General features: G+C 38.9%; 1 protein-coding gene across 1 annotated transcript; it reads left to right on the top strand.

Annotated features, from left to right (window-relative positions):
- The first annotated feature begins 474 nt into the window (after positions 1-474).
- porb (P450 (cytochrome) oxidoreductase b) lies at positions 475-17,982 on the top strand. Its single transcript, XM_044032107.1, has 16 exons — positions 475-605; positions 4,040-4,219; positions 9,574-9,622; positions 10,625-10,753; positions 11,381-11,533; positions 12,006-12,130; positions 12,484-12,573; positions 12,756-12,854; positions 13,422-13,538; positions 14,019-14,137; positions 14,468-14,649; positions 14,781-14,930; positions 15,070-15,337; positions 15,649-15,794; positions 15,972-16,057; positions 16,257-17,982. The coding sequence occupies exons 2-16, from the start codon at positions 4,047-4,049 to the stop codon at positions 16,399-16,401; spliced, it is 2,031 nt and encodes a 676-aa protein (XP_043888042.1). The 5' UTR covers positions 475-605; positions 4,040-4,046; the 3' UTR covers positions 16,402-17,982.
- Positions 17,983-18,867: the final 885 nt, after the last annotated feature.

Raw genomic sequence — 18,867 nt, 5'->3', positions numbered from 1 at the left:
GTTTGTTGAATGTTTGTCAGGCATGTTTCTTTATGTTTTTATGAGAGGCACTTTGTGTTATGTTTTATGTGAATGAAAAAGTGCTATTGATTGATAAATTGATTTTGAAACTGTGATGTTGCCACTTCAGTGTAAGGTGTAAGCACACAGGGATTGTCTATCTACCATGTGTGTCCTTGGTGATGTGAACATCAACAGACTTTAAGCTGTGGAGGACGCACAGACACACGCAGACGGTGTCTGAACTACTGGCAAGCTGAATTACATAACCGTGACCCTTTGCCTGGAGCACCCCCACTATTAAAAAACGCTCACATGTTCACGTTGACAGAAGGTACTGTACGTACAGACGAGTCCAACACAAAACGCATCTGGTAGCAAGTGAAAATCAACGCGAGTGAATCCATGACAGCATGGGCGGTGCTTCAAAACCAGTCCAAGCATTATTAAAGACTGAAACCCCTTGCAAAGAACTATTATTTAAGGTTGTGTAAGCACGAAGGAGCTCCCCCGCCGTCGGCTGCAGTTGGTTTGTTCCTACGTGGCGTAAAGTTTCCTTCCGTGTGAACCGCAGTGTGAGCTTGACAAGAAGAGGAGAGGCGAAGGTGAGTGTGTAGTCATTTAACTTGCTTAATAAGATTCACAGCGATCTTTTGTCCATGGCAGTAGGTGGGAAACGTATATAATAACATAATAGTTTCAACTCGAAGCCGGGAACTAAAAACACAGTGGAAATATGAAGCATTTTCAGTTAAACAAACAAGCGTACGGCGCTGACTCGTGTGTTACGCAAAGGCTAACTTTTGAAAACACCAGCCGGGGAATAGCCTCGGCCCCAAGTTCAGTCCCGTTGGTTAGCATGGTCATCGAAATGGGTTTAAACAAAATAGTCGTTTTATTTAAAACGAGTAAAACCTCATCGACTTTCTGTCATCACCGTTTGAAGCTTGTTGAACCGCTGCCCGGTGCTTTACATGTACCGGTCTCCACATTTCTCCTAGTTGCACCGAGTTGAACACATTCAACATCTGGGTTAATAGTTGACTCTGAGCTGTCAGTCACTCATGTGCTGTATTCATTATGTTATACATTTAGGTGCAAGCTCACTTCAGAAGGAATATGTAGGAAACTGATATTAAAACAAATTTGGTCAATAATTGATTGTGCTTATGTAGTGTGTCAGGCTGCCTCAACACAGTTTATATATAATGCAGATTATATACACTGATACAAACATACTTATGGGTAGCATATAAAATTTCTGATTAATACATGAACCACAATTAGTGTAGTTTAGTTTTTGTGCTGTAGTACACCACACAACTGATAATATTTCACCAACCACTGATTACTACAATATTATCTATCAATGTTATGAATATAGTAATGCATAATCTTTATAAATGTAAGGTGATTTAATAAGCTCTGTAGTTTTAAGTTAAAGTTTCCTTTGTGTGTAAAATGTTTTTTTCACTTTCTGTACTCTCTCATACATGTTCAATGTGTCGTTTATAAATACTATAAGTGTTGTTTATCTCTTGAAAATCAGATGACACAGCTCAAGATGTAGTTCAAGAATTCTATGATTTAGTGCAGCTCAGGATGAACTGCAGTAATCCCTGTCCCTATCAGTCCCATTGACCTTTCAACCCCCATTGGCAGCAGCTACTGAAGTTTCTTTTTTTACTCGACTTTGGATACAAAATGTGTTAGCAGGCAAACTTTGACATTTTGTGCAACTTTATTTATGGTGTCAGAAGTATCTGTACAGTGGCCACGAGAGCTCATGGAATTGCAAATTGAGACACTGTATCCAAATTAAGAGTGAGCAACATGCAATATAGTGTGACAATGCATACTCTGCATAAGCCAATAGAGTGCTTATGCAGAGTACTATACTATATACTATACTATACTAAATCCAGTACTACTATGTAACTTTCATGAGTAATAAGCAAAAACTAATAATTTTGTATTTTAAAATGAAAGTGCTGAACTATTTATCAAAATAGTTTTCTTTTGGGGGATTTTGTTTGGTCATCCTTACTAATTTTTGTAGCCTTGTAGTTTCCTTTTTTTCACTCATGCTATGTCTTTGACATGACTGTAAGAATAATGTAATTACTGTGGTAGCTAGTAGAAACGACCTCCGTTGCTATGTGAAGTTTTCCTGTAATCAACCACTGACGCATTATAAATGACACAATACACTTGTGTTTTCAGTTTGAGCTGCATATCCTGTAGGGAGAGAGTAGTCGACATGGAAACGATACCACAATGGACTGAGAGACACTGAAAAGTAATTAGTGTTGTAAAGTAAGACCAATACTTACAGCTTCATACGTTAGGTATGTCTAAATAAAACTGTAGCTTGTGGTGTGATTGTTCTGTATTTCGTAATATAGAGAGGTTTTCCTGCTTTTAAGTCTACATTGAATTTATTATTGCAATTGACAAATGAATTGAACACCGTTCTAACACAGCATACAGCACAGCAAAATGCAATGATCCAAAAAGACCATAGAGCTAAATCGACACCTCTCTTAAGCAGTCGAAGCAGATCTGTTTTTTTAACTAAACACATTTTTAATATTAGCTCTTGCCTTAAAATCTAGTACTGGTTGGCTAATAGTTATAAGGACACAGTAAGTTGAGAGTGAGTATAATATTAACAGATCAGTTCGAAAATCATTTATATAGCTGATCCTATGACTACAACCTTTTTGTATTACCCAATGTGGCTAATGTTAGCGAAATGTGCTTTATTGATACAGTATTATGTTTCTAGTGTAAAATGTTTTAAAATACTTTAAGTTTAAAAATGTTATTAGAATATTTGATATGGGAGTTACTGCAGTATGCTTTATTGCAGGCCTTTGTGTCCATGTCACTTCTGTACCTACTTTGTTGGGACACAGTTACCTCTGTACATGCTTATTCAAGGGCTTGATATCAGTGAGTCAGCATTCATGTTGAGTGTGTACTTAGGTGAGAGAATGATGTCAGTCAGACTGCAATGGAATTGTGAAGATCCGGCTCACAGGATCTGTGTAGACTTAATCTCAAAGTTTTTGCCCCTCAAGCACTGTAACCTGAAAGCTGAGAACACGAGGTCTGCTTGTGCTCAAGTGAGAAAAGAGATTCCCCCTGTAAAGGAAAGCCTCAGGTTTCAGTGCTATAGTTATGCTGAGCACAGTGGTAAGGCCAATTGTCCAATTAAGTGTGCACAAAAGCTGTCATTGTATGGTAGAAAAATTAAGAATATTGCTTATTGCAGCGTCTCCATCAGTTTTATATGTTATGTCAGGTTGTTCCCATAGGTGGTAGACTTGGAGCACATGTACTTGAAATAATGGCTACAAATATGCAAAAAAGACTGTGTTAGGACAAGTAGTTACATGTGCTCCAAGCTGTTGCCTCGTAGCAACAGTTCAGTAATGTAGTTTTTTGTCTACTTCCAGAGATAAACTGATGTATTCAAACTGCTTATTAAGTCTACCCTAACTATTTAACTCTGACCACATTCAGCTGAATAAATTGTTTCTTTATACTTGACATATTCCATAACTTGCTGTTTAGAAACATTACCAGTAGCCATTTTATTGAATATACGATTAATTGGGTGGAGTGGCTCAGTGTTTAAGACCCTACCCTGTGTGCGAAAGACATCATGGTCGCAAGTTCGATTCCACCCCTGGCTGATTGTACTCAATTCCATTGTAAGTCGCTTTGGATAAAAGTGTCTGCTAAATGACATGTAATGTAATGTAATGTAATTAGGTTCCCTTCATACTATCCATGTTGTAGTTACATGCTGACATACAATCATATCTGTCTCTTTGTCACTAACCCACTAACTGGACTGTTGGCCTACTCACTGTACAGGTGCTTACACGTGCAATGGGTACATTTGAATCTATTTTAACCGTTTATAAACCAAAATGATATGTGTACTATTTTTACTTGATGGATTAGTCACTTAAGTTCATCTAGTCAAACTAATGTCTAATATCAGTGCTTTTTCTGTCCCAATGTACAGTGTTAACATGGCAGACATGGAGACTGAGACCCCCACACCCATGCCAGAAGAAGAGGAGCCTCTTTTTAGCAACCTGGACCTCTTCCTCTTTACATTAATCATTGGCCTCTTCATTTATTGGTTCATGTCCCGTAAGAAGCCTGATCCCATACCTGAATTCAAGAAGCTCGAAACCGCATCGTGAGTATCATCCATCAGGCTACACATCAGTCTTTGTGTGTGCGTGTGCGTGTTCTTATAGTGCTTTTCTAGTCTTGATGACCACTCAAAGCTGCTTTACACTACAGTTTTGCCATTCACACATTCATACACCGCATGTATGATTGTGCAGCGCATTTTCTATCACTAAGTCCCAGTCAACTGGTCGATTTATAAGTCGACTTTTTTCCGTGTTAATTTTATATGTCTCTGGTTAATTTGATTTCATCTGGAGGAATGTACCAAGTGCTAATGGGGGTGTTTTCAGAACACCCCTGTTCCACAGGTAACAACGTGTCTTCAGAGAACTTGTTTTCAGTATTTTGGATTAGCCCAACCCACAGGAGTTTGGTGGTTTTATTTTATTTTGAGTGTTTCATTTTAGGCAACAGTCAGTCCTCCTCTAACCTCCATCGGCAGTGTGTCAGCATTTTACAAAAGTAGATGGCGATAAAGAAGTCAAATGCAAAGTTTGCCAGCAACAGCTAACTTGTCTTCGTTATGTTCCTCTGACCGTTTGGCATATTTCGATGTTTTAGTCTAATAATCATTGATGTTTTATAACTGCAGGCACACTCTCCCGCAACAACGCAGCGATCTATTTTTGTCTCAGCCGAGAAGCTGAGCTCCTATGTTCAGTCTCGCTCTGTGCGAGGACATGCACAGAGACAAATAATCGAAATATTCCTCAACAGTTGATATCGGGCTGGTATCAACGTAGTATAGTATAGCGTAGCATATTTTCAGAAATCATGCGTTATGTGTTAGTGACTCAATAACCCATAGCGCATGATTTCCAAAATTTCAGGTCTTCAGTCGACCAAGAATTTATTTGGTTGATTACAGCCCTATGTATCACCCACCTTTCATACCCATTTACATGCTGCCGGCACAGCTGTCAGGAGCAACATGGGGTTAAGTGTCTTGCCCAAGGGCACATTGGAAAACACAGGAGGTGAATTTTGTGAAAGTGAGGACAATTTGGCTGGTCCTCACGTTGTGTCACCCCTTAAATGGTTTGTTAATGGGTTAAGACTTGGTTTTAGGGTTAGAAATAGGATGTGGTTTTGGGTAAGGGGCTTGGTCATGCATTGTGCCTGAGTGTCCTGACTAAGGATGCTGTACAAGAGTGTGTGTGTTCAATTTTAAAGTTTTTGGTGTATTAACAGGCACAAAGGCCAGAAATGCTTTTCTTTCTATGCACACATTGCACAAAACTGTTATGATGTAATTGTGGAGCTAGTAATTCTTATAATTATATTTGTTTAGATTTTTGATTTTGTCTAAACTTCAGTCATTTCAGCATCTCCCAGGATTTCCTAGGATCCCAGGACACCTCTTCTTCCATGCCATTTTTCATGCAGTTCTAGACGCTGCATATGAATGTCCCCGCTCAATTTCATAATAGAAAATCCTAATGACAGTGTCTTACGACACATTAGCAGTAAAAAGTTTTACTTCTGTTGGCTAGTCATCAAATTCTGTGTTCGAGTTGTCACTGCACTGACCTTGAATCAAGTGTGAGAGTGTGCATTGATTACGGCTCTTGTAAATGTTCAGCTAGTCACGACCTTTGTTGCTTCTTTTGCTCTCTGGTTTCAATGCCTGTGTGCCTCCCCTCCTCTGTTCTCTCCTCTGTTCCCTCCTCTGATCACTTATCTGTGGAGTGATGGAGGCTTGGCTTCTCTGAACTCCCGTTTGACTGGCTACATTTTTAGTCCCTCCCCAACCGCAAGACAATTTCTTTGGTCACCAGAGTAAAATCATGGGCCAGCAACACTCTTGCTCCCTCTGTGGCTGAGCTTCTACATTAGTTTGTGTGGATGGGGATGGCGTTTTTCTGTCCGAGTAAGGGAAATCCTGACCTTCTCTGTGAATACAGGAGCTCGGCGATAGGGGAAAGACCCATGGAGAACATGTTTTGCTTTGGGGAACGTGTGTAGCTGTGGAGGGCGGGAATACAGGAAGGGAACACAGAGCAACATAAGTGCCTAGCTGGTCTCCCCTCCCCTCTAGTGATTACCTAACTGTTATGAAGGGGGCGTAGTCTTCCATGTCTTTCCTGTGCTTTTGTTTTTGGCTCTGAACCCATTTTGAAAGCTCCCTGGAGAACAAATGAGGAGGGAGAGCCAAGCTCCATTTGTGAGTCCTCTGTAAAGGTTGGAAAGTTGAGGCAAAAGACAAGCAACCCTTTCTTTGCTCTGAGTTACTTTTTTAAAAAAAAAAATCTTCCCCCACTCCCCTGTTTTTCTTTTGTGTGTGTGCGTGTGGGTGCTTGTGTGGGCTGAGCTGCTCAGCTCTTGGAGTCGAGCCATGTCACAAATGCAATCCTTTTATGATAAATGAGGTTGCTATAGCAATGACATTCCCCCCTCTCCTCCAGTGAGATGGGGGCGGGGGGATACTTCAGAAAAAAACAACCATTCACAGCCCCCCCATTTTCAATAGTCTACTGAGGAGTTGCTCTGATAGCTAGCCAAATTCTCAGAATGGATCTTGTAGACTTTTTTTGTGCTGAACACCTTTCAGACCAGAGAGGGAAAGGGGCGGGGATGAGGAGGAAGGCATTTTCAGCCCAAGAGTATTTCAGTGTGTGTTTGCATGAGTCAAAAGTGTGGGTCTGCAGCTCAGCTACATTTTATGGGAAAGTCAGTTTCCCACCATTGTGTCCTCAGTGGTTGCCAGACACTGACAGAGCTTGTAGACTGCTGTGCTCTGTGTGTGTGTGTGTGTGTGTGTGTCTCTATGCATTTGTGCATGTGTGTAACAGACGCTGGTTTCAGCGAGCAGCACAGGAAGAGGCAGAGTTCAGATTGTGTTGGAGCCTCCAAGGTGAAAGCAGGCACCTCTTCTAAACCTGCCGATGTCTTGCTGCCTTTCTGGACTGTTTTATTTTTCCATCTCGTGTGGATGTACAGTGTCCCGCGTCCTGTTTTTGATTTTGAGTGTGGTGGTTCCCGAAGTGGCCTAGCCAGTGGTGCTGGAGGTATTGTTGAGCTACAGGGTTGCATGCCATGGGCTGCGTCTTCTCCCTGCCTGAGGACAGGAGAGATGCTGCTGAGAGGTCAGTGAAGTGCTTGATTAACTGCATAGTAAGGTAGAGTAGGACATTTTTAATGATGCATGCCTGGGGTTTGTGTTAAACACTCACCGCTTCCAGCCATTGTTTAATCCTGATGTGTTTGAGTTTGTGTTTAATGGAACAGATCACACCTCGAGCACAAGTTTTCAAAAATGTACTTGCTGGTTTCTGTCACAGCCCGGAAGACTGTTTCAGACACCATTAAATATTCCCAGTAGGTTATGTAAGCGATGGTGATAAAATCTGTTAGAACACAATTTAATTATTGGGTCTTCAGTTTTTTTCTCTCTGCCTTTTTTTCACAAGCTGAGTGATTTAACTCGCCGACCACCCTTGCACATTTTAAAATGTTCAATTGTATTCAGCTGTCAAATATATCATGAGGTTTATTACTGATGCCATCATGTCATCACCCCATGTCCCCATCAAATGGGCCTGTGACTGAATTTGCTTGTTTAAAAAGTTAAGTTCTTGTTTAAATAAATAAATAAATAAACAAATGGATGAATGAATGAAGAGAGAGTTAATTTTGACAATAGATACAGACAATATGCTATGAACTGCAACTTGAACATTGAACGGTGACTGAATACCAGCAGATGTGAGTTTGTTTGTTTGTATGTTTTGTTTGTTTTCCGTGAGACACAAGCCATCATTGATTATAGTAAATTTGACCAATTTTCTCTGTAAAGTTATAGAAATCTGTATTGATAGTTCCATGGGTGTTGTGAGCATATAAAGTCTTCTCACAGGATATTTGGCCTTTTAAGGACTTCCATCAACTCAATTAATTCTAATACTATTAGATAAATGTTTGTGCTGTAAATACATCAATTTCAAAAACAGTCATTTGCAAACACAACTTGGAAGTCACTGGAAGTGACATTGGTCAGTTTCAGGCTGCTACAAATATGTACTTGAAATAATATAAGCAAATTAATTTACTCAGATGTTACCAAAAGTTTGAGGAGTTATTTGTAATATTGCATTTGTTCAAAATCCCACCAAAACCTGTTTTGATGCACTCGAGACGTTTGCATTTGTTGTCACCGTGATCATGCACAAAGTTGAGTCACTGTGGTGCCAGTGAGACAGATGGTGCTGATAACTGTTCAGACAGATTTTGTCAAAGCTGTGAGGAATGCTCGTGCTTGGGGCCAAAACACGTTTGCACATATGGAATAAGTGCAATCCATATTAAACATAGATGACGACAGGCGGTAGTTTTTTTTACTGCATGTGAGGCATCAGTCCCACATGGCTGCCCCCTGCACACAGCTTCATAGCTTGTAAACTGACTAAAGGTGCATTAGAGACTAAGTGGAATCAGACATCCTTAGTTAATTACATCCCTGGTGAGTTTTACATGATAGAAAACAGTCAAATCCATCATTAAAATAAATTAAAGAATTTTTCATATAATATACAATTTTGCTCATCTTGTGTGCTCGGAAATTATTCCTCCACACAAGCACAAGCAGTCTTTTTTTCCAGTTTGGACAGAATTGCCATCTGTCTGCTCTGAGCTTTGATGCTGAATGAAGCGGCTTCGCTTTTTATTTTGCTCTATAATGGATTTTGCTTCTTGTGTGAACCCTTTCGCCCTCATTACCATGAGGTGTAAAGCTGTAATTAATATGCAATGACTAGATCTGCTACTTCATAAAAAAAATGTCTAACAAATTCTCAGTACCTGCTTGTGCACTCACCCACTCTGCGACTACCTGTTATGAATGTTGATTATTTAAAAATGGGGTTTGTTGTGAGGGTGTAGGCAGTGTGGCTGCAACATGCTTTTCGTTTTCATTAAAACATTGCATTTTTATTTATATATTCACTGACTTGAAAATTGACCAAAAGTCATAACTGTCACAATGTAATTTCCCTTAGTAAGTAAATCCTGTCTAAATGTTGTTAGTAGATAGTAGAATATTGCGTATATAGTTTTTTGATGTGTGAATTGTTAATGATGGTTTTAAATTCAGACACATTTGTCAGTACGTCCTTAGAATGAAACTGGGACTTTTGAGTCATAAAAGGTTCTTGCCTGAACATTTTCTACTGATTGCTGAAGTGCGGAATGGCCAACAACTTAAAAACATGTGCTTTTCAAAACAGTTCTTTTATGCATTTGAGTTTTCCCCATAGCAGATGTTTGAGAGCCCTTTTAATAGCAGTGTCATGTTGGTGAACACATTTTGTTATATAAAAATGCCGAATTTATGTAATAACAAGATAATTCCTTTTTATGCAGAACACCCACCACAAGGGATACAAGTTTTATTGAGAAAATGAAGAAAACGGTAAGTGGGTTTTTTAGCTTGTTTCTTCTCCCCTCACATCTTTTCTGTCTGTTGTGTCTACAGTTTAGTTTTTCTAGTTTGTCATTTAGTCTGTACTTTTGTCAAAAAAGTACAGACTAAATATTAGACTTCCAATTGTAAATGCAGTTTACAGTGTTCAACAGCCTCTGTTTAAATTCAACTCTCCATCTTAAGCATTTTTTCTCTTCTTCTCTCTTTAAAAAAAAAAATAGTATGCTAAAGTGCTTAGGTTAAAATTTGGTTGCGTAGTATTTTTCCCATCCTCCCTGCTCAGACCACAACATGTAATTGTGCTAATGTGAGCAGTTTTAAATTTGGAAGTCTTATTTGGACTTGAGAAAAGACTTAGGTTTTGAATGTTGTGGTTTTCGCAGCAAATACTTCATATACCATGATGAAGGCAGAACAGAAGTTTGGCAACCAGGTTCTGTTTGATTTCTTCCATGTTTTTCTTTATTATGGATAGGGAAGAATGAAGGATAGAATATTTCATGATTCTCCTTTACATCGACCATTTTATGGTTGGATATGTTGGATATATATATGTGTATATATATGTATGTATGTATGTATGTGTGTATATGTATATATATATATATATATATATATATATATATATATATATATATATATATATATATATACACATACATACATACATATATGTATATGTATATGTATATACATGATGTACCTACTTAAGTAACTACTTAAAGGACCATATTTGTTTCTCAAACCATCTGTTCAACAAATGTTTAATACACTAAGAGCATGCTTTTTGGAAACTTGAATCAACGTCACTTCTTCTCTGCGTCACTGAGTCCACCACAGCGTTCCTGCTGTGCTTGCTGTGTGTGTACAGCCTGAAGGACATGTGCTTCACACAATCGAACCAAGCCAAGAAGTCTTCAGATGTTTAAGTTGTTGTGGAAACATTTGTTCATGTAGCATGTGGATGACTTTCTGCTGATCTATAACCAGGGCAAGAACGTCATTGTGTTCTACGGCTCGCAGACGGGCACAGCGGAGGAATTTGCCAACAGACTGTCCAAAGATGCTCAGCGCTATGGCATGAAAGGAATGGCTGCTGATCCAGAGGAGTATGAAATGGTAACCAACATACAAACCACACATTTTCACACTCTTGTGTGACTTTGACGCTCACAAATTCACTCACTAATATCCAATCTTAAAGGTTGAGTGTATAATAGTCTAAATTGTTAAGTAAATGTTTATCTGGAGTATTTTTTGTTTCTCCACAACCATCTTGTAGAAATTAGATCTAGAGAATAAATAACTAATAACTAGCCCAGAGGCAATTTAATCTACCAGTCCCTCAAATTCTTGACTGCAATAGCAAGCTGATATATAAACCAACACAACAGGTAATGGCAGTGTACCAGCAGATATTGGTCATATTAATCCACAGTCAGTTCTAAATGAGCCAAGTAACTCTCAAAATAACATTCTGGTCTCTTCTTAATGTAAAAATAATGTACTGTGCAGTTAAACAATAGCCATGAACAGCATACACAGACAGACAGGCAGACAGACGACTTTATTTAATTACACTCCTGTTCAAATGTGTAAGCTAGTAGTGCACAGTATAATAATGACCCAAGGTTTTATCCATAATGTTGTACATCAGTACTGTGTAGGCAGAGATGAGATGCAATCACTCACTAGTTTGCTGACAAAGTAACTCTAACAATGTTCATTTTGTGTCTTGTGTTCCAGGCGGAACTGTCACGTTTGGGTGAGATTGAAAACTCCCTGGCCATATTTTGCATGGCCACCTATGGCGAAGGAGACCCAACAGATAATGCCCAGGACTTATACGACTGGCTGCAGGAAAATGATGACGAAGACTTCTCTGGGCTTAACTACACCGTGAGTCTTTGAAATTCAGGATTCTTCCATGGAATTTATACATCCCTAATGTCATTTATTTCATTATTTGATCATGTGTTTTACTTGCACATTTATGAATAACAAATCACAATAAAACAGCAAGTGTATAGTATAGTATAGTATAGTTCAAGCAAAAGAAGAATCTTTTCTTTTGTATTTGCATATTTTGTATACGATTCTCCAAGATTCTCCAACACTCACAAGATGCCTGGGAGAGATGTTTGTGAGGGACCATCAGCCTTCATCAATAGTAGAAGATAAAGATGAGAATTCTAATTAAAGAATGAGAAGAGCATTTTAGTGTCATTCCATGTCTATAATGTTGAATTAAATTGAATTTAGTTTACTTTGATATTTCGTATGTACTGTATCTACCATTGGTTCTTAAATATTATTTAAGGTAATATCTGTCAATCGACTTGTTTCTAATTTAAGCCTGTCCTGTCTCTAGGTATTCGGTTTGGGCAATAAGACATATGAGCACTACAATGCCATGGGAAAATATGTGGATAAAAGACTTGAAGAACTGGGAGCCAAGCGCATCTTTGACCTTGGTTTAGGAGACGATGATGGCAAGTAAGTGACCAATTAATCATCTGGGCCTTTTAAACAAATGACATGTTTATTGTAAGGTACAGTACAAATTACACAACATGTAATCTGTATTTGGTGAACAACATGCCCTGTAGAGTATTAACCGTTTACATGTAGAGCATTATATATCATTCCATGTAATATCATTCATTCATTGTCTACCGCTTTATCCTCCACAAGGGTTACATTTTATTTTCATCTTTTAAGAAAATATTTTCAATTTGAACAAGTCTCTGTAAAGAAAGGATGTCTTATTATTTTAAAGTATTTGTCCGATTTTGTTAGGTAAGTGACCTAAGTCAAACATAGAAATTCAAACCGTTTCTTTATTTCAGTGTGGAGGAGGACTTCATTTCATGGAGAGAGCAGTTCTGGCCGGCAGTCTGTGAGCACTTCGGAGTGGAACCCTTAGGAGATGATTCAAGGTACTTAGACATTTTACAATTTATTTGAAAGTGCGTCATATAAATATACGTCATATTTAACATGTAATAATCTTAAATTGCCTACATTACATCTGCACTCCCTACTGTGAAAGCACTTGCTTTCATAAGGCAGGCTGCAATTCCTTAAGCAGAGTCCGACTGTTTTGTTGTTTCCACCACAGCATACGTCAGTACGAGCTGAAAGAGTACCCTGACATCAACGCAAGCAAAGTGTACACAGGGGAGATCGGTCGTCTGAAGAGTTTTGAGGTTCAGAAACCGTAAGTACTGCATCTGAGATGGTGTTCGGCATCAGGACTCATTCGTCATTTGAGCTGTTTGCTAAGTCACTGCTCACATTTCATCTACACTTACAATCCAACTGCAGCTGTTTCCCAAGTGTTATTCTAAACCTGAGGCTTTCTGCCCCCTTGTGGATATGGAAAGACTTTTTCAGCATGACTCCTTTTTAAATCAAACACTTTTTTTTTTAATGAACAATTGACATTTGTTAAGTTTTATTAGTTATCTATGTTTAATCTTTTAGCAACACAATGTAGGATTCTAACCTTCAAATAATGGCTGCAAGATTATTTTGAGGGTACATCAATTTACAACAGGGTGAATGTCACCTCTGTCAAAGCCTGAGCAGGTCTGCATCATCTGCATTGGCGCTATGTAACTTGTGTCATTGGCTGGTCAAAATATACACATGACACCATCCCATGGCATATATTTTATGACATTTGTGACAAACAATGCCGTTTACGAACTGTGGGGGGGGAACACGAGAACAAATCCTACATCGTGTTACTTAAAGTGTATTTGTTTTTTGTTTTTTTACACAGTCCCTTCGATTCGAAAAACCCTTTTCTGGCCTCAGTCACCGTCAATCGCAGACTCAACAAAGCTGGTGACAGACATCTCATGCATCTGGAACTGGACATAACAGGCTCCAAGATCAGGTGAGGCTGCGTGTGCTTGTGTGGCTGAACAATTGGTTTTCACAATAATCATTATGCCTTAACAAATGGGCCCATACACTATAAAAAAAACTCTGCAGAAAACCAAAAACACTTCTTGAGAAAATAAAAGGTAAAAGGATGAATAACAAAAGATGAGGTGTGTAAGGTCAATCGCATCAGTAGTGTTAATATGGGTGATAATAATAGAATAGGATTTTCTTACATGGAAACTAAAGCCTAAATAAAGGTTTAAAAGTGTTGATGCTGGCAGAGAAAATGGGGCCACATTGAAAACTTTATATCCTGTTAAGCACTGCGTCCATGTGCTCAGACATGGCACAGGTACACACCATACCTGATAACACACCAAAGGGCAGACACAAGCCATCATAACACCCTATGACCAAGTGACAACCCTGATTCATTTCCTCAGGCTTGATGAATGCAGGACAAAGTCCGAATAATTTTCTGTGCTTTCAGATACGAGTCAGGAGACCATGTAGCTGTTTTCCCTACAAATGACACAGCACTGGTAAACAAGCTGGGAAAAATCCTTGAAGTGGACCTTGATGTGGTTATCTCTCTCAACAACCTTGATGGTATGGCATTGAACGACACACTCACCTTGAATGCACAAGTTTGTCCCCCAAATTATCTCATGAAATCCTCCCTTGATATGTAGACTGGGAATTACTGATATAACAAAACTGCAGTTAGATCTTATTGCTCTTATATACAGATAGACTTCTTCATGAAGAGTTAAACAAGATTTTATGACTGTCATTATGTCAGTCATCAGATGTACTCCGTGGTTTCATAGATAATGGCTGAGGCATTTTGTCAGAAATAGTTGTAATTGTACGTTTAATCTCAAACGTGACTTCTTTACTGACCATGGAAACATGAATTTCGTTTTTGTTTTTTTATAGATGAGTCTAACAAGAAACACCCTTTCCCCTGTCCCACCACCTACCGCACTGCGCTCACTCATTACTTGGATATCACACACCCTCCACGCACCAACGTCCTCTACGAGATGGCACAATATGCTTCTGACCCCAAAGACCAGGAGAACATGCGTAAGATGGCATCCTCCTCCCCCGAGGGCAAGGTCAGTGATGAGTGATGAAGACCTGCCAGTGGTAGTAGTGTTGTCATGCATGCACTGTGATTTTGTAATGTCCATTTTTTTTCTACTACTTTTTAATCATGTTCTTTTTTTTTGTTGCTACCGCTCTACAGGCACTTTACCAGAATTGGGTGCTGGACGCCAGTAGAAACATCCTTGCCATCCTGGAAGATATGCCTTCTTTGCGGCCTCCCATCGATCATCTGTGTGAACTGCTGCCTCGTCTCCAGGCTCGCTATTACTCCATTGCCTCCTCCTCAAAGGTAATCCGTTGCTTTAAATCATGTGGAAAAGAAATTCAAGTCGTATTTTTGAATTAACTTCTTTTATATTTGTTTTCCATTGAAACTGCTAAAAGGGTTAAATTGATGAGGCCATTATTAACTCTCCTCTGTTATTTAGGTTCACCCAAACAGCATCCACATTTGTGCCGTAGTGGTGGAGTATAAGACCAAGACAGGCCGCACTAACAAAGGAGTTGCCACCACCTGGCTGAAGAATAAACAGATCACTGACAACGGCCACAAATCCACTGTTCCCATGTTCATCCGTAAATCTCAGTTCCGCCTACCCTTCAAAGCCACCAACCCTGTCATCATGATTGGTCCTGGGACTGGAATCGCTCCCTTCATGGGCTTCATCCAGGAGAGGGCCTGGCTCAAGGAGCAAGGTATTTACAGAAGCCGCATACGTTTGTTTCTCAAAGAAAGGATAATTAGTAGAACACCAAACATGTTAACCATCTTATCATTGTATAGAGCACTCATTCCGAGAGAGTGGGTCAGAACTCACTAATGCACGATGAGCCAGTCAGATAAATTGCACAAATGTACTTTGCTGCTGCAGAGTAAAGAGTTTGGCTGTTTTTATAACATGAATGAATGTGGTAAGAATAGTGGAGGATTCTGAATTGAAGATCTGGTGTGTAAAAAAATAAAACAAATAAATCAATAATCACTTTTGTTTTGCTTCTGTTTATAGCAAAGGAGGTTGGAGAGACGGTGATGTTTTTTGGCTGCAGGCATAAGAATGAGGATTATCTGTACCAGGAGGAGCTGGAGGAAGCAGAGAAGACTGGAGTCCTAACACAGCTCAACGTCGCCTTCTCCAGGGATCAGGAGCACAAAGTATGACTGTCTATCTGCTGATAGGCTGCGTTTATGAAACTTATGAAACTACTCTAATTGTATTGCTTGGTAGAGGAGAACCTGTTGAAACCCAGGTCTTTCTTAGTGTTTTTAAATGAGCATTTTGAAGTTTTTGACAATAGGTTTTTTGTTGTCCTCTCATTCTTTTAAATACAGGTTTACGTGCAGCATCTCTTGAAGAAAAGCAAGGAGCACCTTTGGAAGTTGATTCATACAAACAACGCTCACATCTACATCTGCGGGTAAGTGCCACTAGATAAAATGACCATTTGATACTTTTTTTTACTTTTTAGTGGAACAATGAAAGTCTGACTGATGCAAATGTAATTCAATTTGACTTTAAATGAAACTGTCCTCAAATCTGACATTCTTATTATTATAAACACTACAATCGTGAGAAGAACAAACTTTAATTTAATTGACTTTTTTTTCCTGATTCAGGGATGCAAGGAACATGGCTAGAGATGTGCAGACAGCCTTCTATGAGATCGCAGAAGAAATGGGAGGCATGACACGCACCCAGTCCACAGATTACGTCAAAAAATTGATGGCCAAGGGACGCTACTCACAAGACGTGTGGAGTTAAAGAGCCTTTAATGGCCTCTTTCTGACTTGCTCAAGTGGGGTTCTTTTTTTCTTTTTTTACTGTATGTCTGTTGTATACACACACAAACACACTTTGGTTCATGAAAGCCACAGGTAGCAGAATACCATCAGGCAAACCCTACCTCAGCAGCAGGTTGTTATAAATCCATTGGGCAATTTCAATCTGTATTTTTCTGTTTACCACACCACCATAATGTTTGTTAGAGTCCTTGCTTGAGCCATAGTCACAGACCAAACTACAATAACCCAAAATGGAGGTGCTTGTGAATTAGTGAATAAGTGTAATTGGCTGTTCGATGAACACTCTGGGCCTTCCAATCATATGTGGAAACCTCTGCTGGCTTGAGTGAAATCACGACAATTGGCACTGTCGTTTCAGATTACGTTTAGATTCGACACCTTTTTCGTATGAGCCAGTACATAACTTAATTCCACTGTGAACACGACAATTTTAACAGAAAAATTCTAATGCTTGTTCAGTTTGCCGTCATGAAGCGTTCATGACTTTCATTATCATAACGCATCTAGATGAATACGAGTGTTGTCTGCTCCCCTTCCTGCAGTCTCAGCATTCGTTACTTATCCTCAAGAGATTATCTAGCCCTACTTTTATCATCTTAAAAATACAGTTTTAAAAACTTTGTGAAAGGCAAAGTATTTGCTACGACAGCCTGACATCATTGGTACATTTTTATCTCGACGTTTGTTTTTTGACAAGGGATCTTACCTTATATGCACAAGTTGCTGTTTGTTTTTATTGATAGCGGTAACCTACACTTGCAAAGGGAACACCATTTATAGAAGAAAAAGAAAATTATGATTAACATTTGTCATCTTTCAAATAAACCCTGCCATTAAACATAATGCACATGAATTTGTAGGAACCTGTGTTGTTGTAAAGTGTTTGAACATTTGAATTGAAACCAGATCTAACCTCCTCAATAATAATAGTTTATTGCCTTCACCAAGAGAGTGGTGTTTTTATCCGTTTCTTTGAGAAGTGAGCAGCATAACTCAAAACGACGTGAATGGATTTTGAGGTCATTTTGGGCGATGTATGAAGAAAATGTTCTCTCTGAGTGCTTTATCTAGTTTTATGTGCTTCTGATGGGCAACAGAGAGATGAGCATTGGTTTCACAGCTGGCTGGCATTATTTGTACTTTAATATTATTATGATTTGACCAATCACTTATGCATCACTACATGGAAAGGATGACCAACCATATCAAACTGCCTGGCGTTTGGTGAGGTCAGTCAAACAGTTTAACTGCAGCCTGTGCCTTTACTCTACACTGCCTTACTTACATACATATATACATATATATATATATATATATATATATATATATATATATATATATAATTAATCATTGAAACCATGTAGCTTCAGTCTTCTTTATAAATGTATTTTTTTTGTGCTCAACTGTTTCTGATCTCAAAAAAATAATAATTTCTATTTGACCAGTGATGTCCTTTTATGTCATTCCACGTTACGATGTAATTATTTGATTGCATGAAAGCGTGCTTTTTTTAATGAATAAAATTGCATTGTTTTCTTCATGGTGTCTTTTTTTGTGATTGTATAAGATTAACTTGATGCTACAGTATGACTGCATGGAGAGGATGGCCAGATAACTGTCAGTGGAGTCTGATGAGGCCAAATATGTCATGTGCCGGTGCTGCATTCTAATTTCCTTCATGTACAATAATATTACTCTCTACATATTTGACTAAGATATACTCCAGTACTTTAAATGTATTTTATCATGATCTAGATTACAGGAGATTCTAACATTTTACTAGACTGTTCAATGTCTCCAGTTTGGAAAAAAGTCTCCCTCAATGGGACAAATCTACGCCTGATCCTCTCAATCCTGTCAATTTTCCTCTCTTTGACTGAGTGGACATGTTGCAACAGTTATTCATTCATGTTGACCAGTCTGGTTTCACACACAACTGTTTTTTCAGTGTGCGACGTTTGATGAATATTCTCCATGGTGACTGTCATAAAAACATACAAGCAGCGGTCTTGACATTAGACACACAGAAAGGTTCTTCTGATTGTACTGAATGGTCTTTCTTTCTACCTGTTGGAGGCTCTGAGGAGGCAGAGTGCGCACCATCAGAATGGTAACCTTACCAAAGTTTATAAGAAGCTGGAGACTTTTATAGATTTTATTTGGGGTTACAAAAAACATTGATTATTTAAGAAACATGTTTTTCGGTCCACTTGGGGACTCCCCACATAATGGGCTTATAGGTTTTCCACTATTTAAAGACTATGACTGGGCAGTGAGTGCTCGGGCACTGGTATATTGACAGAAGGACTCCCCAGATTGTCAGCAGTTTAATTATGGCTATAAAAGGGGTCTGCATGTGGCTTTAGAGATCAAGGCGATAAATACGAAGTGTTGTAATATTTTGTGCATCACATCCAATATCTAC

The sequence above is a fragment of the Solea senegalensis genome, linkage group LG8 (assembly GCF_019176455.1).
Source record: "Solea senegalensis isolate Sse05_10M linkage group LG8, IFAPA_SoseM_1, whole genome shotgun sequence".
NCBI lineage: Eukaryota > Metazoa > Chordata > Actinopteri > Pleuronectiformes > Soleidae > Solea > Solea senegalensis.
The sequence above is the reverse complement of the archived record's forward strand: the minus strand, read 5'-3'. Positions and strand labels throughout refer to the sequence as shown.

Coding starts and splice junctions, on each gene's coding strand:
- porb (XM_044032107.1), top strand. CDS start 4,047: ATGGCAGACATGGAGACTGAGACCCCCACACCCATGCCAGAAGAAGAG. Junction 10,754..11,380: donor ATCCAGAGGAGTATGAAATG/GTAACCAACATA, acceptor CTTGTGTTCCAG/GCGGAACTGTCACGTTTGGG. Junction 13,539..14,018: donor ATAACAGGCTCCAAGATCAG/GTGAGGCTGCGT, acceptor CTGTGCTTTCAG/ATACGAGTCAGGAGACCATG.